Source organism: Tiliqua scincoides, chromosome 7, assembly GCF_035046505.1.
Source record: "Tiliqua scincoides isolate rTilSci1 chromosome 7, rTilSci1.hap2, whole genome shotgun sequence".
Taxonomy (NCBI): domain Eukaryota; kingdom Metazoa; phylum Chordata; class Lepidosauria; order Squamata; family Scincidae; genus Tiliqua; species Tiliqua scincoides.
Window position 1 is genome coordinate 37,069,088 of NC_089827.1, and position 25,846 is coordinate 37,094,933.

Sequence of the window (25,846 nt, forward strand, 5' to 3'; positions counted from 1 at the left end):
GTGGAACATACTTCTTAGTATGTTCCAAACATACTTCTTTGATATATCCAAGGTTTTTCCATGATCCGTGCATGACGGTTTTAGGATTGAACTACACATTATTAGGGGTCAAATGAATGCTTCCCTCTTGGAGCTCCCATCAGTCACAGGGGGATCTGCATTGAAACTGTGAAGGGGCATTAAAGGGTTGAAGCCTCTCTGCTCTACTCTGTGGTGTTAATCTGGTTCACCCCTTTTCCTCCACTCCCAGCTGCTATTAAGGAAACACAAATACTGAAGCACATGCATGAAGCAACATGTATTTTGATCCATCTGGTGAATTTTCCTAGATGGCGGTATCTTTGATTCCGTCTGAAGGACAAGCCAGAAGTTCATTGCCATTTGACTTCGCTTCTTCATTCAAGGGGACACTTTCTTTTATTCCATTATCAGTGGGTTTAGTGTCTTTTCCTCCAAAATGTTTCTTTACGAGAAAGAAAAATACTAATCCCAGCAGATAGGATGGACCCCTTAAGCCAAACATGAGACCGAAGTAAGAATGTCTGTGAAAAGGAAACAAGCCACAAAAAAGGAGAAACATTTTCATTATCTCAAAATACTTCTCTTCTTTTTCTATTTAAGCAAACACACACCTCAACACAACTACATAAATCCTAATAACACTATAGTAACAATTTAAAATAAAAGAATAAGTAAAACATCATCGAGCAGCCAAATCTAGAAAATAGAACAGAAAGTAGCCCAAATATGCTTTGGTTAAGAGCTGTGCAGGCACACACCTACAATGGTAGCCCCACACAGTTGAAATAAGTTGCCCTTATCACTTCCCTTTGTTTTCTTATTGCTCTACCTCTGCAAAGCCTGCCAAAGAAGAACCAGGCATTTTGTGCAGATCGCTGAAAGAGCGCTTGGAACAGTCAGATCTGAGTGCCTGTCACTGAGAAGGTGATGCCCTAAGGAGGGCAGCCAAATGAGCAAATGGTCATTATTGTACGCCGTGTATGACAAATATATACAGATACAATTTCGAGCACAATCCTATGCATCTCTACTTAGAAGTAAGTCCCATTAATGCCATGGGATTTACTCCCAGGTAACTGCAAGTAGGACAGACAATAATGACTATTTGGCTCCAATGTTTTCATTTTTTTTAATGAAACCTATAAGAATGAGACAGTGGGGGAAGAAATTTGAGAGAACATTGGTGTGTGTGTGTGTGTGTGTGTGTTTGTTACTGGCAACAAATAATACCAATAATTCATCTGGAGATATCTTGTCATGCCAGTTCAGTTGACTGCAGCCAATGCATAATGAGGAAATAAGAATTGTCTTGGATGGTGCAGCGTTTCACACAGCCTACCTGTACGCGGTAGCCTCATACAGCCTGCATGCTCCTTGTCGCCCACAGCTACTGCTTGCCCACTTCAAGCATGTCCGGTCTATTAGTGCTCCAAAATAAACTGCGGCTGGAATTCCAGCTGTAAGATAGCAAGCAGAAAATATAGCCATGTTGTCATTAAGAGGCTCATTTTTAGACAACCGTCATCTTCCATTCTGACCCTTCCACTCGGGTCAAAGAGGACGGATGATGCTGAAACTCTACAAGTGCCTCTTGTAGATAGGGAAGTGTAGTTAGCAGGAATGGGAACTCAAATCAGGTGACCTGAGCCTGAATCGCGAAAATCAGCATTCGAGTCAAGGGCCCCTTGAGTCAGCACTCATCCCCACGCATGCAGACTCAAGTCTGTGTCTGGGTGTGCTTGCTTACAATTTTCGTGGCATGAAAAGCTTTGTGGTGCCATCATTCAGATCATGTGAGCAGCAGAGAAGTTCCAGCTAGGAGACAGGGAAGGGTTAATGTTTGCTTTTGCATCCAAGTTGGCAGTAGGGAGGTGGGAGCAGGCTCTCTTGCCCGTCTCTGATAGGAAGGAACCGATGGTTATTAGACAAAGGATGGTTGGTCTGGTTTGTTTCTTTGTATGAGAGAGGGCAGGAGGAGGAGCCGAGGGGATTAGCTGGAATTAGCCTTGGAATTAGCTGGAGAAACCCTGGGACGGGGGAGGCGGGAACATACTCTCTTGCCCGTCTCTGTTAGGAAGGAACCAATGATCATTGGATTCCCTGCCACAGTGTAGCAGGGAATCCACACATATGTGCGAGCACACACACACACACGTCTTCATTGTGCATGAAATAAAATGGTTCTGTGCGCATGACTACTGCCAGTTTTACTTCCTCCCCCGACACAGCCCCTAGTTCCTTCACCCAATATGCCCTGTTACTTGTCCTTCCTGCCCTCCTGCCAGTTTATCTGCTCTGACACAGGTTGCTGGCTACATCATGAGTGACCTGCACAGGAAACAAACTCAGCTGCATTCATTCCAGTTCTCAAATGCAAATGTGGGCCCCAAAGCATAGCAGTTCTGGACAGTGTTAGACCTTACTGCATACGTGTCTTGCATCACATATAGCAAGGCCTAGTTTCACCATGCTCTGGGCCAATGCATTGGGAAGAAAGCATACAATGAGCATTAGATTGGAGTATGAGATTCAAAATGATCCGAATGCCATTTCTTACCCAGAGTTCTCAGAACAAGCATATAGAGGCCAACCGCAAGAGATTTCAGCTCCGGCTGTATGCATCTAAAGAGTGAAAAATGATGAGCCATAATATGCTTTTGAAAATTTTTTTTGCATTTGTATAAAGCAGCCCTGATGCTAACAAACCAGGTTGTGTGAATCCTCCACATGTTTTCCCCATTGCTACATTCAGCTACCGGGAAATTACAACTCCCAGCACTTGCTGTCATCAGGATGCATACACGATACATGGCTCCCACTAATACACTGCAATTATAAGATGAATATGGGCTATTGTGGTACATAATGGGAATCTATTGGCCATTGTGCGTGACGTCATTGGTGATGAGCAACGCAGAACACGGTATACATATTAATAATGATGTACAGTATATAATTTGTCTGAGTAAACACTTTCATGCGTGATGCCATTACATGAAGCATAACCGGTGACATAAGCTCTAAGGACCACCTCAAATACAAGGCTCCTCCTTCTTACGGTGCCTCAACGGTGGAATGTGATATACTACCTGTATGTTTTCCCCCATAGCCACAGGGATGTGATTTGGATCAGGGAAATTACCCAGGAGAAAAGGATTAACCCCCCTTTTCCCCAATGCCACTTCTCTGATCTTCAAAGCACCAGTTGGGATCCTAAGAGAAGACCTGTTTATGGATCTCTTCATGTCACATCTACTCACCCAAAGAGTGTTCTTTTTCATGTGCACTAAAAACATATACTGTGAATGTGGGAAATGCATCATAGAACTATACTTGTCATGGAGCTGGAATTGGCTGCAGCTTATTATGGATTATGCAGAGGTAAACTTGGGTATGGCAGCAAAGGAACGCTTTCAGCCCAATTCTACCTGCATCCTCCATGCACCAATGCAGCCACGCCAAAGGGGTGTGCACTGTATCAGAACTGGGGCATGTACCTCAGCAACAGCAGGTTGCTTGGTTGGCAGCCTTATAATCTTCCTTATAATCCTACCCATCCTCTTAGGTCATTAGAGAGGGCCCATTTAACTGTGCCACCATTGAAAGCAGTGAGTGGGATGATGGCAAGAAATAGGGCCTTCTTGATGGTGATACCCTGTTAATGGAATTCACTCCCCTGGAACTAAGAACAACTCCCTCTTTGGAGTCCTTTCAGCAGGGCCTCAAGACCTCCTTACTTAAGAATGTGTTTGATTGCCGACAAGATGGGCTGGAAGTTTAACTTATAACTTTAATCTTGAACTTTTGACCTTTAACAAGTCCAGTTTGTTTTATGTGATCCATAGGTATTAATCTGTTTGTATTGTGTTAATTGTTTTATGGCTATGTTTTAATACTGTTTTAATCTGTTTAAGGTGCTGTGTCTTTAGGCTGTTAGCTGCCTTGAGGCCCAGAATGTGTGGGAGAAAGGCAGAATAAAAATTCATTAAATAATGACAGTAACAACATTGACAGCAGCAGCAGCAACAATAATGACAATAGCAACAATGATAATAGTATGATAATTCATCCTTAGCAAAAGCCTTAAAGCATGTTACACTGCTGAAATGCTAGTTCAGGCAGTACAGTGGGTAATTAGGATTGGGACCTTAACTATTAGGTGTACACCTACAGAAATGTAATGTGTGATGTGGTCATAACTAGGTCAGTAGCAAACAAGAATTTTGCTCTGTGCAATGTGTGAAATGGCCCTCAGATGTTTAGACAAATTGGGGAGGAGAGAGCATTGCCAATCATTTCACAGTGGTACATGTGAGCAACAGTGAATTTGGACACTCAAGATATCCACAAAGAAGCCTTGAGATCTGGGTAAAGGAGAGGATTTTATCCTAATTGTTGTGTGACTTACCTAATCATGATCATGTAAGAAGGAGTCGATCCCAATGAATAAAATAAGGAGCTTATAACTTTTATTGCAATGAAATAATAAAACCTTCTTCCACATTTGTCGCTCCTTGGACATTCTCCCAAAACTGCCGTGGAATTGCTTGTCGCTGAATCCACATTTCCAACACAGCTACAATTTTGAAAAACCTGGAAAAGATGCACATGGGGGCATAGACAACTCAGTTCATCAGGCCTTCATGTGAAAATGACTCCCTCCCTCTCAATTTCTCTAGTACTCAGACCAATGGACAGAGACTTTGGACCAAATCCGATGGGCAGGCTGGCTTTAGGAGCTGAGGGCAGGGCCTATGAGAGGAATTTTAGCAGGGGGTACAAAGTTTCTTCTGGGCCCCTTCCCAAAAGGAAAGGGGGGCAATGGGGGCAGGCAGAAGGGGGGCAAAATAGGGCAGGGGAGAGTGCTGACAGCCACAAGTCTTTGGACCTCAGGTCTACTAGGCTTCTTGATGCAGAACCCAAGTCTACCTGATCTACCCCTTGCTAATTGGGTAAGAGGCACTTTTTCAAGTGGGTGTTCCTCTTTTTTTAGCAGGGGGAGAGTAACTGGCCCACCTCACCCCAGCACTGTCTGTTCTAGTGGCTGTCTGCTGGTATTCATTTGCATCTTTTTAGATTGTGAGCCCTTTTGGGACAGGGAGCCATTTAGTTATTTGATTTTTCTCTGTAAACCGCTTTGTGAACTTTTAGTTAAAAAGCGGTATATAAATACTGTTAATAATAATAATAATAAGCATGCGCCATTGGCAGCTAGATAAATTAATATGGAAAACCAAACACCCGCTTAAGTCTCTCTAAAATTTTTGAAATATAGAAAATTGATTGCAGAAAATTAGCATCATCATATTTCGGCTCACACTAGAATGGGTCAAAATGAACTTCTGCAGCAGCTGTAGCCTCACAGCTGGGTCCCTGAGCTTCTATATACTCCTTCATGGTTATGAGATCCGCAAGCCAAAGAGCTACTGTAGCAGGCCGGTTTCCTCCCAGATTTGACACTGTGTTAAGGAGGGTCATGGATGCTTTCCTAGGCCTGGTGTATATGACTTGCAGCAGCAATTAACACTGCAGGCATGTGGTTGTGCCCCAACATTATGCGCTGGCATCAAGTTCTGGTGAGATAGGAAAATGTCAAGTCCCGGGAACTTTCTGAGACCCCTCCTTTGGCTCCTGGGCCCCCTTTCTGACCCTGGGCCCCGGTACAAATTACCCCCTTTACCCCCTTCTCCTAGGCCCTGGTTGTGGGGCCCAATACAAAACATTTTTGCAGTGGCCTCCACCCTGTGGCCCACTCTACTCACCAGGATGAGTGGTAGTGGAGAGGCACCCAGCAGCAACATCACCACCAACTGCTTGGGGATAATTTCAAGCCAATTGGATTCATGGGTGGGCAGGAGGGAGGGTCATCCAGCAGCAATGCTCTGCTTCCATGCCAGAGCATCACCTTCAGAGCAAGGTGCTGGCTGTGGCTGTGGGTGCTCTGCTTACCATTCTACTCCAGGGCCCTCCAGGCCTGGGGCCCAATTGGGCAAAATGGGTCAAATTGCCCTAAGGTCAGCTCTGCCAATGGCTGTTGTTGGAACTGAGCTGTAGACAGCCATCAAGCAAGAACTACAAGCCAGCTAACGTCAGATCCAAAGAACTAGTCAGCATTGCCCAGCCTGAACCCAAACCTTTTACAGCTCTTTCTTCTGAGGACAGTCAATTGACAGATGGGTAGACACAATCTCTATAGTACCACTAGGAAACCTGGACCCTATTGAAATACTGCAGTTTATTGCACAGTGTGGCTGTGCATACAGCTATAGGTTCCTGGTCGAAAAGTGTACTCAAGCCTAAGCACTGAGCTGATTTCTGTGGCTTAGGCATGCCTAACCAGATCTTGGTTTGCGACTTTTAGGCAATATAGGGTCCAATCCTAACTGGCACTTATGCCGGCACAGGAACCCCGGGAGGGTCGCAAATATGCCGTAAAGCACATTTGCCCCTCCATGGGAGGAGGCTGCATCGGTGCATCTAGATGTGCCGATGCACGGAGGCTAGCAGAAGCCTCCGCGGCACCGCTTCCTCGCCGCCGCTTGTGTCAGCGCACCCGCGCCAACACAAGAGGCAGGCGAAGGTGGGGGTGTGCAGGAGACAGGAGGGGGTGTTTCTGGGTGAGGGGAGGGTGGGTGATGGATAGCCCCGGGGCGGGTGCATGGGGAGCCTGGGGCAGGGCTGGAAACCGACAGTTATGCCAGATCTCAACTCCCATCCCTGTGGAGAACGGAGCAGCTTCAAGCCGCTCCGCTCTCCTCTGACTTGCACCACCTCCAGAGGTGGTGCAGGTCCGAGGAGACCCATTGGGGTGAGCAGCCCTTACCCAGGGGTAAGGGGAAGAGCTTCCCCTAGCCTCTGGCTGAGCCACTGCAGCCAGCGAACCTGCGCTGGATGCAGCACAAGCCTCCTGGCTTGCCTGCTCCAGCATAGTTTTGGATTGCGCCCATAGGGAAACTAGGTTAGTCCAATCAGATATTCCATTTACACAAAGATGTCTGACAAGCCTTTAACATGGTGATACATCTTTAGAATCATGTAATGTTTTTCAAGTACCACAACTCTTGGATTCAGAAGCAATAACCTGTGTTCACTTGAAGCCAAACTCATGATTGTGTACATTTTGGATTCTCAACTCAATTCAAATTGAGCTGTTTTCCAGGCCTGGCCAGAGCTCCAGTGCTGTCTGAACCAGCCACAAATAATGCCGTCATATACACATACTCTGCCTGAACTCCTGCTGCTGCTGGTGCCTCCGCACTGGAAGGGGGAGGGAGGGAGCCACAGTTGAAGTGAGGGGGAGAGTGAGCTGACCAGAGCCCAGTCACTCCCCATCACTTTCTTTTCTGCTGCCCTAGGTGCAGCCTCTGTGCTCACCTGGGTTTCATTTAAAATTACCCAGGTGAGCTGCATCTAAAGTAGACAAAGTTATTGGCAAGGAAAAGGAATGGTAGACTCTTCCTCTCAATCTCATGGTTCATTTGGATGTTTTCAATCAACTGCAGGAGGAGAGATGGAGAGGTGACTGCAACTGGGTTTTTCCTCTCCTTTCTCCCTAGTGGAGGTCGGGGCTGCAACTGCTCAGATCCTCTTGCCTGGGGTGGGATGAAGGGTAGGGGGAGGATGCAGGATATGGGACCCTTCTTTCATTTTGCCACCCCCTCAAATTTGCCACTTTCTGTGAGGGTTTCAGGTTGCGCCACCCGTGGAACAGCCCTGAGATTTCCACGGACTCAAAGTCAAGTGAAGGGTACGTGAACAGTCAGATCAGCAATAAGTCACCATTGCTGTAAGAAATCAAGGCATATGGCAAGTTGATATCAAATGCTAGTTTATAGATTATGATTTTTTCAGGTTCGACGGGATGTATTGGACTGGGTATATTTTGCACTAAAATTAAATCTACATTTTGCATTCAAAGCAATTTGGATTTGTGTAATTTACACAAATTAGGAATGTGGGCATATACAAGTGAATAATTGTATTCACATACAATTGCATACAATGCATAATTAATGAATGACATTTACTGCCTCAAGTTAGGGGGAGGGCTCCTAGTTTAATAGCAGATTAGCCATTTTGCCCTCCTGCTTCTAAGCATCTGAGCATTATCTGGCTTGTCACTGTGGGAAAGAGAATGCTGGACTGATGAACCTCTGGCACACCCGCTGCATAAAGCTATGTAGAGCTGTGGAGGACAATACACTACATGAGGACCTGAGGCTCTCTTTCCTGGCCTTAAGGAGCCCCCCCCCCCCAACATTTCATATTAGGAGCAAAATCTTCCACGGCAGAGGCATGGCTTCACTGGCTTCTGGGTATACTGATCCAGGGCACCTCTCTTTTTAGAAATGAAGTCCAAAGCTACACATACTTTCTTTTTCTCAAAAGGCAGGCAGATGTTTTTTTAATCTTCCACTGCAAACCCAAATACACAATGGCATCCCCTCATTCTTGTAGTGGAAAAAAAGATAGAAACGTTCTTACCGAATCTTTCTTAGTTCCTGTCACATCCTTGCACCCAGCAAAACATGCCGACACATATGTGATTCCATTGGCTCCACAGACAGGATCCCACTGGTGTGCGGAACAGGTACAGTTGTAGTTGCAGGGTGAAGATAAGGGAATTGTATCCCGTGCAACTGGTTGTCTTGGAAAATAAATGTAGAACCATTAATTTAATTTATCTGAGAAACTTCTCAGAGACAGGACAGGCTTTCTGTTACGTTAGGTGTCCTAGAAGAGGAGTGGGTGGCTAACAGGTGGCCCATGGGCCAGTTCCACTTCCTGAAGGAATTTCATCTACCCGTCTACATTTTAGCTTCCAGTCACTGTCCAGCTGATAACTATGGGTGCAATCCTAGGGTCGCAAACGTACCATAAAGCATGTTTGCCTATCTGTGGGAGGAAGCTGCCTCCGGAGCCTCTGGCGCCTCCAGCGGAGACCTCCACAGCTGCTTCCTCCCTGCCCCTTGTGCCAGCACACCCACGCCGACACAAGTGGTGAAGCTAGGCATGGGGGGTGGGGAGGAGGCGGGAGGGGGTGTTTCTGGACAGGGGGAGGGCGGGCGATGGGCAGCCCCAGGGGCGGGCGCGCGGGGAGCCAGGGGTGAGGCTGGGATCCGGCAGTTATAACAGATCTGCTGCCGCTCTGCTCTCCTTGGACTTGCGCCACCTCTAGAGGTGGTGCAGGTCTGAGGTGACCCATTGGGGTGCGCAGCCCTTACCCAGAGGTAAGGGGAAGAGCTTCCCCTTGCCCCTGGCTTAGCTGCTGCAGCCAATGAACCTGCATTGGATGCAGCGCAAGCCCCTTGGCTTGCCCACTCCAGCGCAGGTTTGGATTGTGCCCAACACGTATATATTTTTTAGTGCTAATATGGTGTCATTTCCTACTACCTTTCTGTTAGGACCAGCCCATAACAAGACAGGACCTCTTCCTTGAAGAACCCTATTCGGAATCCCAGCATATAAGAGATACATGAAAGCTGGGCCAGTGCCTCTTGGCTCCTGACGCAGCAAAATACTGCCTCCCTTAGATGAAGATGTGCCAGCCTTTGGTCTCCCCCCCTTCACCCACCTGCAAATAGCCAATATTTTATTATGAATAGGCATACTTACCCATCATAGGACACTGTCAATCCAGCCACTGCACGGTTCTCACAACCCAAGGCAAGGTTGGAGAATTGAATGATGAATGATACAAATTGCAAAGTAAAGGCCATTTTTGTAGCAGAAATTATGTCTAATTTGTACCTTCGCATGATTAGCCCTCCCATGAACATACCAAAGCTGACAACTGGTATAACAGCTACAGCTGAAAATAAGAGCCAGAGAAAGAAGGAAAGTTACACTTTTTTTGAGCCACAAAAGAAAATGGAGTATGTGTGAATGGAAACAGTGAGAGTTGGGAATGTGGCAAGAATACACTGAAGATCCAAAGTGTTTAAATGTAATTAAAGGGCTGAAAAAATTAAACAGTATTCCTGATCCTCTCTAGTTTTCTGCTGAATGGTGGATTCAATCATTTGGTCTGATCAAACATGGCAATGCTTACCTTATTTGTACATTAGTTCATTAAAATATTTATACCACTATTTTGTGGATAAGTGGTATATAAATGTTCTAACAGCCTAATCCTACTAAACATAGTGAAGGTGGAACATGTGTTCTGCTGGTGTAGGCAGCTTCAAAGCAGCCATAAAGTGTTTTGCAGTAGCACAAGCAGTCAGCATGCTGGTGGGAAGGGCAGAGCCTTCCTGTATGTGCTCAAAAATTGATCAAGACCCACTAGCGGAAGTGAGGGGTTGGGGGAGGGTGGGGTGATGGTTGAACAGGGAAGGGTGGATGGTGCAACGGGATGGTGATGGGGCAGGGGGAGTGCAGAGCAGGCTCACACTGAATCCTGACCTTCTTCCTGGTCCAGATCTGCCAGCATGGATCAACTTGGATGTACATTAGTGATGTCATTGGTATAAGTCTAAGTTGACCCAAGCTGTTGCTGGAGCTTACCCTAGGGCGAATGACATCCAGCAGCCAAAACTCCCCCACAGGATGTAGCTGAAGTTGTCCTAGCACTGATGCATCACCGCACAGGGAGTTAAATAGGAGTGGGCTGTAGATAATACATGTGCAGCGCAATCCTAAACCCCAGGTTAGACAGGTACAAGTCACTTGTGCCAACCTGGGGGTGTCTCAAACATGCTATAAGGTACATTTGGGTTGACTTGGGAGACAGGGAGGCCAATGCAAGGAGCTGCACTGGCTTCCCCGTGCTGAATCCAGACCCGGCGGGTTAGGTTTGTATCAGCCGAGCTTGGCCGAAGCAGGGGGCTGGGGGGGGGATGTGGGGAGGGCGGGGAGGAGGTAGAGAGGAGGCATTTCAGGGTGGGTGGAGAATGGGTGGCGGGCATTCCCAGGGGTGGAGAGAGGGAGGCAGGGCCAGAATCCACCAATTATGCTGGATCCTGACCCTGTTCCTGAGAAGCTCGGATTTGGTTGCTACAGTCTACTCGGATTTGTGCCACCTCCTGAGGTGGCGCAGATCCAAGCAGACCCGTTGGGGCCAGTGCCCCACAGTACAGGGTAAGGAAAGAGTTTTCCCTTGCCTCGGGTTGTGCTGATTCTGGCCCCATACTAGCGCTGGACGCAGTGCTGGCCCACTGGCCTGCCTGCTCCAGCACAAGTTGGAATTGCACCCTTAAAGATACATAAAGCACACCTTACAGTTTTCTGAAACCAGTCCATATAGATCTTTAAATGTTAAAAATAAAATAAACTCTCAACACATTGAACTGGACTAGAAACCAAATGGAAGCACTTTGCAGCCTGATCCTGAACATGTGGCTGTTTGTAGAGCACAGCACCGCATGGAGTTTATTATGATAGTGTAATTTACATGCTTAAGGCACTGACTGCATCATCAGATATTCCCACTGCAACTCAGCATGTGCTGAGGCTTAGGTTTGAAATTCAGGCTCCACACCACACGGGGTTTGGCAAGCTTAATTGATCTATTTGACAAAGTACCATATACAGGGCTCTTAACAACACAGGCCTACTGCAGGCTTTTTTCTAAAGTTGTGCAGGGCGCAACTATCTAGAACTTGGGCTATTGTATGATGCAAGAGCCCCTGATTCAGGTCTCTGAAGCTAAGCAGGTGTTGACCTGGACTGTAAGCTGGATAGGAGCCCCATGATAGTAGAAGGCTATAATAGATAAATATTTAAAGGTAAAAGAGATTTACCTGTGACAAAGTTAGCACTGGATGCTGAACGTTTGTACTGTTGTTCTATATATTTTGGATTATATGTCAGATAACCAATAAAACTGCTGAACTGGAGCACTGTACCGCACAGTAATACCACATACATTGGGTTACTAAACACCCTCTTCAGGGAGTGAAAGAAATCTGAAAGAAAGAGATAGCCACTAGTCAGGCCACTATAAATTATTGAAAAATCATTTTTAAAGAATGCAGCTCATTGGATCCACAGATCTGCACCTGACGGCTCAGTTTGAAACCAGCCTAGTTAATTTTTTGAGACACTGTTTTTCTAAACTTTGACAGCAATACAGATTTCAGTATTTTTTGATTTTTTAAAGTCTAAATAAATGAATATATCTTTGCGATGATGGTTCATGAGTTCACCACTAGTGTGACTATAATGCTTGCCCTGTGAGCTAACTAGGCCCAATTTGACATGAAGGAACTCTCAAAATTTTTATCTCAAATAATGTATACAGCACTTGTAAGTGTTTACTACATGGTGTCTGTGGCTAGAAAGACATTTTGCTCCCTCTGCCAAAGTATCCCTCCAAACACATGACAAAGAAATTTGGTAGAAATGAAGGCCATGTTTATTAATTAATTAGTGAGATAGCAATCGGTAATTGCAGAAAATTCTGTCTAGAACACTCCACCCCTTGAGTGGGTACCCAGCTTGGAGGAGGCACCTATTCTGCCAAAGCCCACCTTCAGCCAAAGCACCCTTGCTCTCTCCTTCCTTTCTTCTCACAATATAAAAACACAGAGCCATCCAATGGAACCAACTGATAGTTCAAGAGAAAGAAAAGGTAGCAAGGCGTAATTAACAACTGTTACCCTGCACATGCCTGATCTTGTATGATCTCAGGAAGCTAAGCAGGGTCAGGCCTGGTTAGTACTTGGATGGGAGACCACCTGGGAATACCGGGTGCTGTAGGCTTATACCATCGTCTTTCGAGACTGAAGGTTGCCAATCAACCATAATTAACAAACAGAACTCATTTCTGCAAGATGTGGAATGGCTTTTAAAAAGCCATTTTTTTAGTGGAGGATGGGCTGATGAATGGCTATTAGCCTTGATAGCTAAATGAAACCTCCATATTTAGAGGAAGTATACCTTTATGTATCCAATGCTAGGGTGAAAAGGGGGGGAGGTTATTGCCAGATTTTGAGTTTCCCAGAGGAATCAGAAAACAAATTGTCAAATTACCCAGTGGAGGTGGGGAGCTCAATCAGGGATGCCCAGCAATCAGGCTCCGGCGCCTTTCCTCCTGTATCACCAATGCTTTGGTTCAACAGCAAGCCTAGTAGGCTGAGCACTGTGCCTCAAGGGAACCATCTATGCTGAAGTACCAAGCTGCATAAGCATCCAGACAGGTGACCCAAGAGCCGATCGCTGCCCATCGAGTTTGACGCTCAGAGTTTGCTCCTCAGCCGGTCCCTGGGGTGAGGCTGTCCCTGGTTGGTGCCTTGGATTGTGAGCACTCACATAGCAGCTTTGACTATGCAGATGCTTTGCATCTTGACCTCTGCCTGGGCAGGAGGTCTGGTCTAGAGGGTAGAGCCTCCGTTTCCCTGAAGATAACATCTGAAGGTCGCCAGTTCGAGGCCACCGGCACCGTGAACGGCGAGACCTTGAAGCAGCTGACAAGCCGAGCCGAGTTATTCCACCTGCTCTTTGGCCACCCTTCAAGTGAGATATGAAGGATTGTCAGCCTGCGTGGGAGGAAACTGGAGGCCAGAATGTGATACCAGATCATAAAAGATCCATCTGAAATGTTGTGGTTCTTGAAAGACAGAACCTTCTTCAATTGTAAAAATCCCTGTAGGGATTTAGAACAGCCTGCCTATGTAAACCGCCTTGAATTAAAGTCTGAGGAGAAATCTGACGACCAAGAAAGGCGGTATATAAATACCTGTATTATTATTATTATTATTTTGCCTTTGGCCATTCTGATCCTTCTGTATTGCTTTGGAAAGCAACAGCTGCTAATTTGGGGCTGCTTATGGCCTCCTACAGGCCTCAGAACCTGACTGCCTGGATCCACTGGCATAATGATTGTGTAGCCCGCTGCCAGGCTCAAAATGATGCCCTGGAAGTGATGGCACAACCGGAAGTGATGTCACGCCCAGGCTTTTTAAAAAGTGTGCCCCTGATTAGTTCGAGACACTGTGCTAGGGTGAAGAGGGATGGTTATTCTCCTCTTGCTAAATATAAGAGGGGCACCACTTGAAAGAGTGCCTGCTATTACAGTTAGCAGGGGTAACTGTATTATGATACATGGAAATGAGAGCTGACTCAAATTAACACATTATTGCTTCCATACTGTATCATAATAACATGTCATTGCAACATGTCAATAACATAATAACATGTCATTGGTTCTCAGAACAATCAGTCTCATAGGTCAGTTTTGAGTTAAAGAAATCCACTTTTTGTTCCATAAGGCGGTTGTGTTTTCATTTTCTAGTTAATTGTCCATAACTTTTGATAGAACACAGATATTCCAATGGGGTTTGCTGCATTGCATTACTCATTAAATTACCATTCTAATGATATATAACATGATGGTATTATTCATACATACCAAGATTTTCACAATTTTGGTCAGTAGTTTCAAGCTCAGCTTGTTGCCCCCCCAAAGTTTGATGCCCAGTGCAATTGCTACCCCCTGCAAACCCTTAGCTATGCCACTGCCTGGATCCTGACCCTGGCATGCTAATAAACTCTTGGTCTGAGCCAGCACGGCAGATCTGATGTTTTTACCTTTAAATGTTCCTGTCCGCCTCACCCCTTGTTTATTTTCAGACTTCTGTGCTTGGCTTTCATCACCATCAGTTTTCACGGTGTCTGGTGTTTTCTGGACAGAAGGGTTCTCTCCTTCCTTGTTCAGACTCTTAGGCAGGAAGCAGAATGGGATGGCAGAAATAAAATTGAAGATAGCAGCTGCTAAAAAGCCAAGCCACCATGCGCCGACCCAGCGGGAATCCATTGGGGTGATAGTTATTGTTCCTAAATTGAGAGATGGATCCAACCAAATTCTATTGTCAGTTTTCTTGTTTATTTAGATAGCACCATCCAGGACACTTTACACAGAAAGCAGGACACTTTACAGAGTAAAAACAGAAGACAGGTCCCTGCCCCAAGGAATTAGCAAAGCTGCAGCTCAGTTCAGCTGCAGTTCAGCAAACAGAGGAGAGATGGATAACGGAGGAAAAGTTTGTTCTCAGCGCATGTATTTGAAGTGAGAGAGGAGCAGCATTTTGCAGATGTCCAGAAAGGAGTTACAAGGTGACAGTCAGGGACTACAAGATTTTTGAAAGGTTGAGGGTGGTGGACCTGGAGTGTCATTTTGGGACACGAGTACAGAAAGGTGAGCAGGGCAAAGCCATAAGGGGCTTTGAGGGCAAGGATGATGAGTTTGTGCTTCATCCCAGAACGTATAGAAAGCTTTCCCTACAGGAAAAAGGAACTAGAAGTATTCCTTTAAGGGGTGGTTTATTGTGGCCAGAGTGAGAAGAGAGGTGACAGAGTTCTGGACAGAGGGAAAAGATGAAGAGATGGCAATGGAAGGTCAAAAAGAAGGAGGTCACCGCTGTCAAGAAGCAATGGAGATGGAGGAACTAATGATCTCATCCTCAAGACTTCTGTTTCTACAGTCCATACCTGGGGGTTGCCAAGTTTTAACACTTCTATTCTTTCTGCCTGCTTGCTAACCTGATCAAATTGTCTGCATGCCCTTGGGCCTAAGCAACTGATACTATTTATGCTGGGGGTAGGGGACTAAAGAGCCCTTTCTTGTATCTCTACCCATGTTTAAAAAAATTTAAAAAAACACAACCGCTGAGGTTTCTAACCATGAGAGGTGTGCAGTAGGGAGAGCTATCCTGGAGTTCAGGTGCAACAGCCTCAGGAACAGCCTATTCCTATGGCAAATGGGTCACCTCCAAATCAGACTGAAACTTCCAGCTTTGATAATGTAGGCAAGGCCTCAAAATTTTTGAATACATTATACAGGAAGATAAAAAGATTCATAGACTCACAGGGCTGGAAAGTCAAATCCAACCTCCTTCTCCAAGGTATGATAATTATCATACCTTTTCCAAGGTATGATAAGTCTATCAGGACACACCCCTGGAAAAAGAACCACTTAATCTAGATGATGAAGTGGGCCATAATCTAAGCGCATCAGGGAACATGATCGCATTAAGGTGCTTGCAAGACCAATAGCTCTAGTTGACTCAAAGCAGTAAGCCAAGCCATCTCACACCCCCATGTTGCAACAACAACCCATATTTATTGGATCTTACCCAAATCCACGAAGCCAATGTCCACGTACATTTTGGCTAACACAGATCCCAAGAGGAAACCTGCCATTGGGCCAATCATCGCTATTGTGTGCAAACAGCCTGCAATTAAAGCGAAAATAGTATCAGTGCATTTCAATGCACAACTCTTCATACGTTCTGCACTTTGACCTTGTCCAGGATAATTTTTTTTCCATTTATGTGACTTGTGCATCTTTCCTGTGTGTGCACCTTTCCTCCCTCCAAGGATCAGCAGAGCTGGGTCCAAAAGGAGCAGGAGAGTGCTTTGCCCCATACATTCTGCAAGCTGTGAAAAGTGCCTCACTTTCTGGCAGTCCTTCAAAGGGTCTTGCAAAAAGGGACAAATGTATTCGCCTATTGATTTTTCAGGGCCCTGTGCTCTGGTGTCGAAGGGACAAGAATACCATTCTTGTCTTTTCCTGCTACAGTTATGAAATTGCCTCTGCTCAGCAAAACAGAGAGCATTGGCCCAATAGCCTTTGCTTATGAGATCCCCCTCCCCTCCTGACATTTGTTCCAAGCCAGGACAAACAACTGACTTCCTTTCTTCTCAGTTACATTGTCATACTGACTGATTTGACTTACCACACAGCACTGTAATAGCATCATACTCAAAAATATTTATGATTTAATTTATTTAAACAATTCATATCCCACCCGACAGAAAGCTCAAGGCATCTTACAGGTAGTCACTAACAGGGGCTCATGTAGAGAAAGAAAGAGAGAGGGTGGTGGATAGCCCGCTTTCCATAAGTGAAAATTTAGTGCAGCCATAATGTACATAAATATACTTGAAAATGTGAAGAACAAACACATCTGCTTTCATTTTAAACATCACCTATATAGAAAGGCGCATCTTCTTCTTTAGAAAAATCATCAATGTAAGAGATGCCCAGTGGAGTTATTGGTGTTTCACCTATTCCTCGGAGAAGATTTCCAAACCAGACAAAAATCCACGCATATGATGAGGTTTCTTTTGCACAGCCTGCAAGTGACAGCAATTACATCAGGAGAATGAATGAGCCATAAAGCCAACATACCTTCTCCAAAAGTAAAAAGAATTTCTTTCTTCCATCCTGAAAAACACTTTTTTTCTCTGTTTGGCAACCTTCAGTCTCAAAAGACTATGGTATAAGCCTACAGCACCTGGTATTCCCAGGCGGTCTCCCATCCAAGTACTAACCAGGCCTGACCCTGCTTAGCTTCCAAGATCAGACGAGATCGGGCATGGAGCATTTCATTTTTTTAAAAAATGCCTGGGGGGTGTATGGAAGTCTTAAAGAAAAATTAAAAATTGCCTCTGGAACCGTTTGGCCCCACCACCACCCCCAGTTAACCAGGTCCATTCCATGGTTCACAGGTGGTCACGTTGAGCAAAACACAAAGTGTGAAACACCCTTTTTTAATAGGAACCATAAGAAGGTATGAGCTCAGGGGTAGGTGCCCAATTGCCACCTTCCACTTGGTTTTTCAATGGCTGCAGCCCTGCTTGAAGGTATGAGGCTGGGAAGAGAATCATGCTGCCAGATCACCCCTTTGCCCTCCTCCTAGCTAGATGAAGTAGAAAGAGACAGTGGCGACAGCAGCAAATGTTGTGCATCAGGCATGACTTGTCCTCAGACAAGGCCTGGCTTCTGTCCTCACATAATCAATATCCTTCATTCAGTCTGCTGTACAGGAGAATCTCTGTTGTGTAACTAAATAAATTGCAGCAATCACCCATGTGGTGGTTTGTAGACAGAAAACCAGCCTCTTGGGGCTGAGCATCAAAGGAGAGGGTTCTGGTGCTCTTACAGGAAGGCGTCACAAGATGGCGGGAGAGGCAAGGTAGTGTGCAGGAACATGGGTGCTGAGTGGGTAGCATCACCATTGCTAACATTCAACTCTGCCATCCATTCAACAACCATCTGCCTGCATAATGCTGAAGCAGCAGCCTCCATGTTCCACTGCCACCTTGTGGTGTCCTCAAGGGCACCCTGTCCCCCTCTCCTATGCACCAGTGCTCAGAAGTAGCCCACCAGCAAACCCCCACTGATTACTTGGTGTTTTTCATCATGCCTAAACTGGAAAGAACCACAAGAGATGGAAATCCCCTAAAGTGCAGACATGTAAAGCTGCCTCATATAGACCCCATTCATTGGTCCATCTAGCTCAGTTTTGCCTGAGACCTTCTGCATGGAAACACTGGCATAGCTAATAATCACGTAGCCCAGTGCCAAGCTCAAAATGATGCCTCGGAAGTGATGTCACAACCAGAAGTGATGTCATGCCCAGGCTTTTTAAAAAATGAAAATTGAGGGGAAACTTGCCTCCCCCCCCCAGCAACTCATCACCCAGTTGCTCTGCCACCTCCCCCAGCCAGTGGCATAGAGATAATGCATCTATCTGCTACCTGGGGTCAAAGATTTGTAACCCCCCCTCCAAGACAAAATCAAATTTAATTAAGTAAATAAATAAAAAGTGTGCCCCTGATTGGTTTAAGAAACTGTGCTGGATGAAGAGGAATGGTTTCCCCCCCCCCCTGTTTTAAATTAAGAAAAACCACTTTTTGTTCCATAAGGCAGTTGTGTTTTCATTTTCTGGTTAATTGGCCATAACATTTGATAGAATACAGATATTCCAATGCAGTTTGTTTCATTGCATTTTGCATTAAATTATCTTTCCAGTGATATATAACATGATGATATTATTCATACATATAAAGATTTTCACAATTTTGGTCTCTAGTGTCAAGCTCAGCTAGTTGCCCCCCTAATGCTTGATGCCCAGGGCAACTGCTACCCCCTGCACTCCCTTAGCTACACCACTACATGGAAAGAATGTGCTCCACCACTTGCAACCTTCACAGAGAAAACTGAAGTATATAAAGTTGAGGAGTAGAGACCCTATTTCAAAGCATTTGAGAAGCATTTCTCTATGAGTAATTCTAGAACAGGGTGATGAGCTCAAACACTCTCCTAGGATGGAATGACATGATATACTTCACATGGCATCTCCATACCAAATCCCCGCTTCTCTCCTGCAGTGTGAGGGATTGCATTTGTCACAGCCCAATCCTGAGCTGCCTGGCACTTAGAGGAGCAGTGGCACCAAAATGGTGACCGCCACATTGTAGGGGCTTTGGGCAGCTGCTGGTGGCTTCTCAAGGGAAGGGAAATTAGTCCTAATCCCCCAGAAGGAAGGCCCAAGCCCCACAATGGGGCTACTCAAGTCTGTGCCAGCTATTTAGCCAGCGCAGAGTTGAGAGGCCCCATGTCGGGCGAGAAGGTCCAACATGGGGTTCTGGATCTGGTGGAGCAGAGCTCTGCCGGTCCCTCCCCCATCCTACCTCACTCCCTCCCCCACCCCACCTACCCTCTGTCCTCCCCCTGCCCGGAACACCTCCCTCACCCTAATTCATCTCTGCCGCCTGGAGCTTGGCCCTTGCTCTGGGTGGTGTGTTGTTGGCCTTCTGATGGCGCTGGCTCAGCATGGACTGGTGCTGAGTCTTGCAGGCGTACCTTATGGCACATTTGCAACACTCAGTGCCAGTGGAGGGCTGGCGCTGGGTCTTCAGGAATGGACCCTCAGTTCATAATATTACATTCATTTCCTTGCTCCCACCAGCATAGTGTGGACTGAGGACATTGCACAAAGTGATCTCAACACAATAAATGATGCTACAGGGGAAAAGAGAAAAAAAAAATGACATGGGGCACCATTCTTAGTGGCAGCCCCATGTTCAATGAAATGTGAAGTTCTGCCTTAAATCCCATACAATTCCATTGAAAATCACAACCTCACCTGACCCAGGAATCCCTTCTGATTCCACAACCATTTGATTCACTGAACATGGAGAAATACTAGACGTTGCATTGTCTGATGGAAGAGATATTGTTTCATATTTATAACTGAAAAGAAGGAAGGATGAAATTAGCACTGAAAGATGAGAATGAAGGAGTATGGATGGGTACTTTAGGCACGTAGGAGGGGGGCGGCAAAACAATTGTTTTCAGTAATAGAGAATTGAGATACTTTGAATGTGATGGCCCAATAAGACTCAAAACTACTTTCCCCCAGTGTTTAGATCAATGATGGTTTTCTAGCAAAAGCAGTTTATATTATGAAGTATTTCATTATTTCTGTTCTAAATCTCACACCAATCAGTTGGAGGGCTTCAGGTTCCATTGTGGTGAAGAAGAAAAGGAACTTCACACCATCTTCTCCTTCCATACCAGGTGGAATTTGGTAGGCCTCAATCATGTCCCCCATTATCACTCTTGTTTTCCAGGCGAAAATGTCCAAATGTTGTAGCTATTACTTGCAAGGAAGGTGCTCCAGCCCCCTGATTAACTTCGTTGCTCTCTTCTGCACATTTTACAGCTCTATAATATCATTTTTGAGATGTGGCACCCAGAATTGTACACAATATTCCCAATGTGGCTGCACCATAGATTTATACAGGTACATTATGATATCTGCAGTTTTATTTTCATATACTGTATATATGCATACTTACTATCCCATGATGAAGTGAGGCACTGTCGCCAACAGGCTCCCAAGGGACATGAGGAAACAGCCAAGAGCAATGATTCTTGGTCTATGGAATTTGGCCCCAAAGTAACTTACAAAAGCAATCACCAGCAAATTACCTGGGAAACAAGTGGACAATGACTAATGTGCTGCTAATTGTTTGGCATCTTCCCCTCCACCACCCAGAGCCTTTTCTTCAGGTTGGTTATGGTAGGGAAACAGGTGCAGTGATAGCATGGTAAGGTGGTCTTCACCATATAGCTGGCCAATGACTAGCTCTCCTTGTGGATAAGGGGGTAATATGAACTGTGTTGTCCTGTGAATGCAATCCAAGAATCCAAGGAAGAACAGGAGGAGACAATGAGGACTTCTGAGTTCTTCCTATCAAGGGATGCTGGTGATTTACTTCTACTCTCTTCCCCAGGATGGTTGGTGAAGTCCTGTTCACCATTTTGATGTGATGATTTTGAGGAACTATTCCATGATTAGGCTCTCTGGGCATACTGACAAAAAGTTTGGATGCCTGAAAATATCTCTGACATGCATTGAAGCTGCCAATCACACTCTCCTCCACAAAAAGGCACAAAATCGATTACTACAGTAACGCAATTGTGGTGCCTCCACTAAGTAATCATCATATAAAATGTTTGTGTTTTGGTGGGAAGATGACTTGAATGAAGAAGGATATCTTACAATGAACTGGAGAGATAATTGGGGCACAGTTTAGCTTAGACTATAGTGGCTAGATTAAATTTGATCAGTCAGCTGTTATTAGCTGCCCAACTGGGAAGCAAGTTGGGTAGGAGAAAGCAGAAACCGCTGCACGCCCTCCCCCCAAAAAGTTAGAACAAAATTCTCCAAGAAGGAATCATTATGGAATTTGTTATTTTTCTGTCCCACCCAGAATATGCCTGTAGTATTGTGGGTGGGAATGGAAGATGGTGATTCATATTATTATATACTTGTCACCCCAATGTGCAAGACTTTTTTCCTCATCATCCTCTCTGGTACCAGTTACCCATTTCAAAGCCTCCATCTATGAAGCCAACCGCAGTAGAGGACATTCCAAACCTCCTTTCCATTTGTGTGATGGAACTTTTCATGATGGCCCCAGTAAATACTTTACTGAAGTAGGTGAATGACAGGGCAGCTAGGAAGGCCTGATGAAAGACAGAAGAAAACAGAGAACCCAATGAGGACATGCATTCCTCTAGATAATGAGGCATCTCAGCACTGTGCCGCAGAAAGCTGAAAGGGTCTCTCAAACAACACATGATGTTTAAAGTATTATTAAACCTAAAATTCTTTCTTTAGTCAATGGCAGCCAGATTAGGGGTTCCATAGATAAGTTCCACTGGAGGGTAAGAAGGACTTTAACTCTGCCCCCCCTTTCCTAATAGACCTTATTTGGATTGGCGGCCTCACACAGCTGCTCTTACCACAGGTAGATGTTCTTGGTGGCACTGATGACTTCTTATCCCTTTAAATAGGACATAGTGGAAATGGAAAAGGTCCAAAAGAAAGCACCAAAAGAGAGTTAAGTCCTACAAATTTAATGGGAGCCACTGACAATCAATTCTCATCTTATCAACAGAGACTCATTTTGTTTACAGAAGCCTACATTTGATTCTATATTTTGGTCCTGCTTTGGTATGACAAGGGAATGGAACACAGGCACAGGATTTTCATATATGATCTTTTTATGCATACAACACTGCTCAAAACCGTCATTTCATTTACCATCACAAGTGATATACTTGTAATTCTATATTGTTCCCCAAGTGTCACAGAACAAAAGACAAGCTAGGACTTGAACTAAGAGTGGTCCATTTCTGGTTGAACAAGTTAGTCAATGGAGCAATGTGGTTCTCCTCAGTATTTGTTTATTAATTAATTAATTTATTTATTTAGCTGATGACTGCTTAAATATTAACCAGATCTGTCAACACTATCCTCTTTTATTTCAGCTTCTCACAAAACAAACAGTTTCTAACATGCAGGATAGAAGTTACGATAGCTTGGACATAATAGTTATAGGAGAGTTAACAAAATAAGCAGAGATCTGAACTTTGGCTGCTATTGACTGCCATTGTGTAAAAATAACACCAACAGCTCAAAGGGCATATGGCTTTTGCACAGGCAAAATGCTTAACCCAAATAATGACTCAACAGAAAATAGCAGAAGAAGAGGCCATTTTCAAATGGTCCATTAGAACCTTCAGTTTCAGAAATTTTAGATCTGGAATGAGGAACATTGGCCCCCAAAATGGTAGCTCGTCCAGGAAACCTCAGAGAGACTACCAGCTCTGTTTCAACATCACAGTCACAAGGAAGCCCCTCCTCTCCATTTCCACTGAAGCTGACTGGCTCATGATTCAGGCCAACTGCAAACTGTGCAGGGTAGCTATTGAGTCTTGCCTGACAAAGGGAATGTTGTGGGACAACCTGGTTCTTCCAGCAGCAAGGATTGCCATTTTGGAATAAGTAAATAAGAACAACTGCAAAGCAGAAAAAATCAGCAATGTTAAAAACCATGAAAACAACGAATGCACTGTACCTTTATCCCTGTACAGCATGATGTTTTTGTCTTAGATGGTAGTTCTTTCTTGGCTTCTTCCTTCAATGCCTGGATAACAGGTTCCAGCTTCAGGCCGGATTCACTCACATTCTCTGCATCAGTATCCATTCGGGTCATGATTTCTTGTCTTGAGTGATTTCCCTGTTTTCCACAAAGAGCACTCTCAAAGTATCTGCTTATAGGATGTCCTTCATTTCCCTTGCCTGCCTTCTTATTCAGTTCTCAAATTTAATTTTGGAAGGTGAAGAAGAATGAAACTATTTAATCAGGAAGTCTTAGCTCAATCCCAAGAGGCACAGCTGTACCAATATGGATTGTTTGTCACAACGAGAACAATGTTACAACTTGTGACCAACCAACCCTGCATTGGTGCATGAAAGATGCCAGGGGCTCCCAGTAATCAGGCTCCAACACCTTGTCTCCTGCAGTGGCCTCCTTTTGTTGCTGCTGAAAACCTGGCTGTTGAGTTATGCCGTTGAACCCAATGAAATAACTGGTCCAGACCAGCTTTTCACTGTTGCGCTTGGGCTCCCCAAGTGCATGAGTCAGGAGGGCTCCCTGAGATCCAGAGCCCAAAATGTTTGAGATCTGCTTGTCTAGACAATACTGGAATGAAATGTTTATGTAATGTCTGAAGATTGACTTCTGTAATCAGAAATAAAAATACTGTACATGTTTTCTCAGCTCTGCATGAGGAGCTAGCTGTACCTGCCAGAATCTTCTTTTCCACAAGAGGTCAAGGAACAGGGTACTCCTCTGAAGCTGGTCCCCGCATTTGCATGCCAGAACCAGATATTTTTTTCACACATTCTTCAAACACAGAGAACTTTCTTATCATCTGGTTTGTCAATAAGGTTGCAGCTTTTCAGCTGGCCCAACGGGCCTGTAAAAGCCATCTGAGATGCAGGGATTAGATGCGAGGTCCACATCATTGCTGGCCAAGGCCTGCAGGTAAAGAAGCTCGTAAAGGCACAGCTACAGAGACCGACTGAAAAGCTGGCAACCCGTGATCCTTTCTGGCAAAGCCAATTCACACATATGGATTAGAGTTCTAAAGGGGAAATATGAAGTGATACACCATGCATGTATTAATGGAAAAGCCCATTCTCTCTATCCTTTCACTGGGAGTCAACATAGCTTCACTAAGAAAGAATAGTCTTTCTCTCTTTATCAGTATGTGTTGGTTGGTATTTTTTAATTGCTTTCAAGTATGTGCAGTATTTGCCAATGCATTCCATTATGCCCTATAGAAACAAGTGGAAAAAGTATTTTGCCTACCTGGGGTACGAGTCCAACTCAACAGCAGCTATTGAATCATTTCGTGTGATGCTGGATAGATCATGTTCTTCTAAAAGAAGGAGGTTCTGTGGCTCAGAAGGGAAATCATTAACTTTCCCAATTTCCTAGCAAACAAAAATAAATCCAATTTAAATCTCCTTATGCAATCTTGTGGACGGCAATCAGAGCCCAGGAGAAGGGGATAAAGGGGGTAATTTGCACCTGGGCCCAGGGTCAGAAAGGGGGCCCCGGAGCCAAAGGAGAGGGCCCAGAAATTTCCTGGGATCTTTCATTTTCTAATCTCACCCAGACTCACTGCCCACACAGGGGGCTGGCAGCATTATCGTGGGTACATGGCGGCAACTACTGCAACAAGCCAAACACACCAGGTCCAGGAATGCCTACATTCCTTAACAGTGTCACATCTGGGAGGAAACTGACCTGCTACAGTAGCTCTTTCGCTAGTGGATCTGCTTACCATTAAGGAGTGTATAGGAGCTCAGCAACACAGCTGCGGGACTGCAGCTGCTGCAGAAGCCGGTTTCGGTGTACACAGGACACTTTCCATTCTAGTGTGAGCTTAAATACAATGATCCTAATCTCCTGCAACGATTTTCTATATTTGAAAGATTTTAGAGAGACTTAGGAGTGTGTTTGGTTTTCTGTATTACTGTATCTAGCTTCCGATGCCAGGCAGGCAGGTAGACCTGAGCTCTGCATCGGGAAGACTGGTAGACCTGGGCTCCAAAGACTTTTCCAAGTGTTACCACTTTCCCTCTGCCTGTTTTGCCCCCATTCTGCCCACCCCATTGCTACCCCCCCCCACCACTCTGTTTCACCCCTGTCCCACTCTGGGAAGGGGCCCCCCAAAAACTTTGTATCCCCTGATAAAATTCTTCTCGGAGGCCCTGATGGCAATCCCCACTCATGCCTAGAAATCCATGCATTTCTCTTGAGGTATTAAACACTATCAAGGTAGCAAATGTTCAGAATATAGGCATGCTTGCAACCTTCATTAGAGAAGGTTTGTTTGTTTGGAGACATGGAGACAAACATGGTTTGTTTGGAGACAGAAACATTCATTGTTTCCTAGGGTATGTTCTTTGCTTCATCCAGGACCATAAAAAGATGTATCCATTTAATCACTGAAACAATAAATTGAACAGAATGTCTTGCAAGTAGCTGTATGGCACTCAGTCCCACCCCACCCTACCCCCATTGAAGAGTAGATATTTATTGACCACAGAGTCAATGAAGTCTGTTGAGTGGCAAGAATGTTTGAGGACTGTATTGTAAAGTAAGGCTATTTTTAGAGTGGAGTCTCATAGTTGTCAATATCAGCTGTTCTATTTTGATGAATTTACTT

At 45.0% G+C, this 25,846-nt stretch overlaps 1 protein-coding gene across 1 annotated transcript; it reads right to left on the reverse strand.

Annotated features, from left to right (window-relative positions):
• Positions 1 to 325: 325 nt before the first annotated feature.
• LOC136657135 (solute carrier organic anion transporter family member 1B3-like) lies at positions 326 to 23,319 on the reverse strand. The gene is made up of 14 exons (XM_066633783.1): positions 23,182 to 23,319; positions 21,643 to 21,784; positions 20,611 to 20,743; positions 19,896 to 20,002; positions 16,951 to 17,097; positions 16,095 to 16,193; positions 14,551 to 14,796; positions 11,763 to 11,927; positions 9,637 to 9,832; positions 8,506 to 8,668; positions 4,430 to 4,614; positions 2,579 to 2,643; positions 1,361 to 1,478; positions 326 to 542 (listed from the first exon to the last, which is right to left on the reverse strand). Exons 1-14 carry the CDS (start codon positions 23,317 to 23,319, stop codon positions 326 to 328), a joined length of 2,121 nt encoding a protein of 706 aa, XP_066489880.1.
• Positions 23,320 to 25,846: the final 2,527 nt, after the last annotated feature.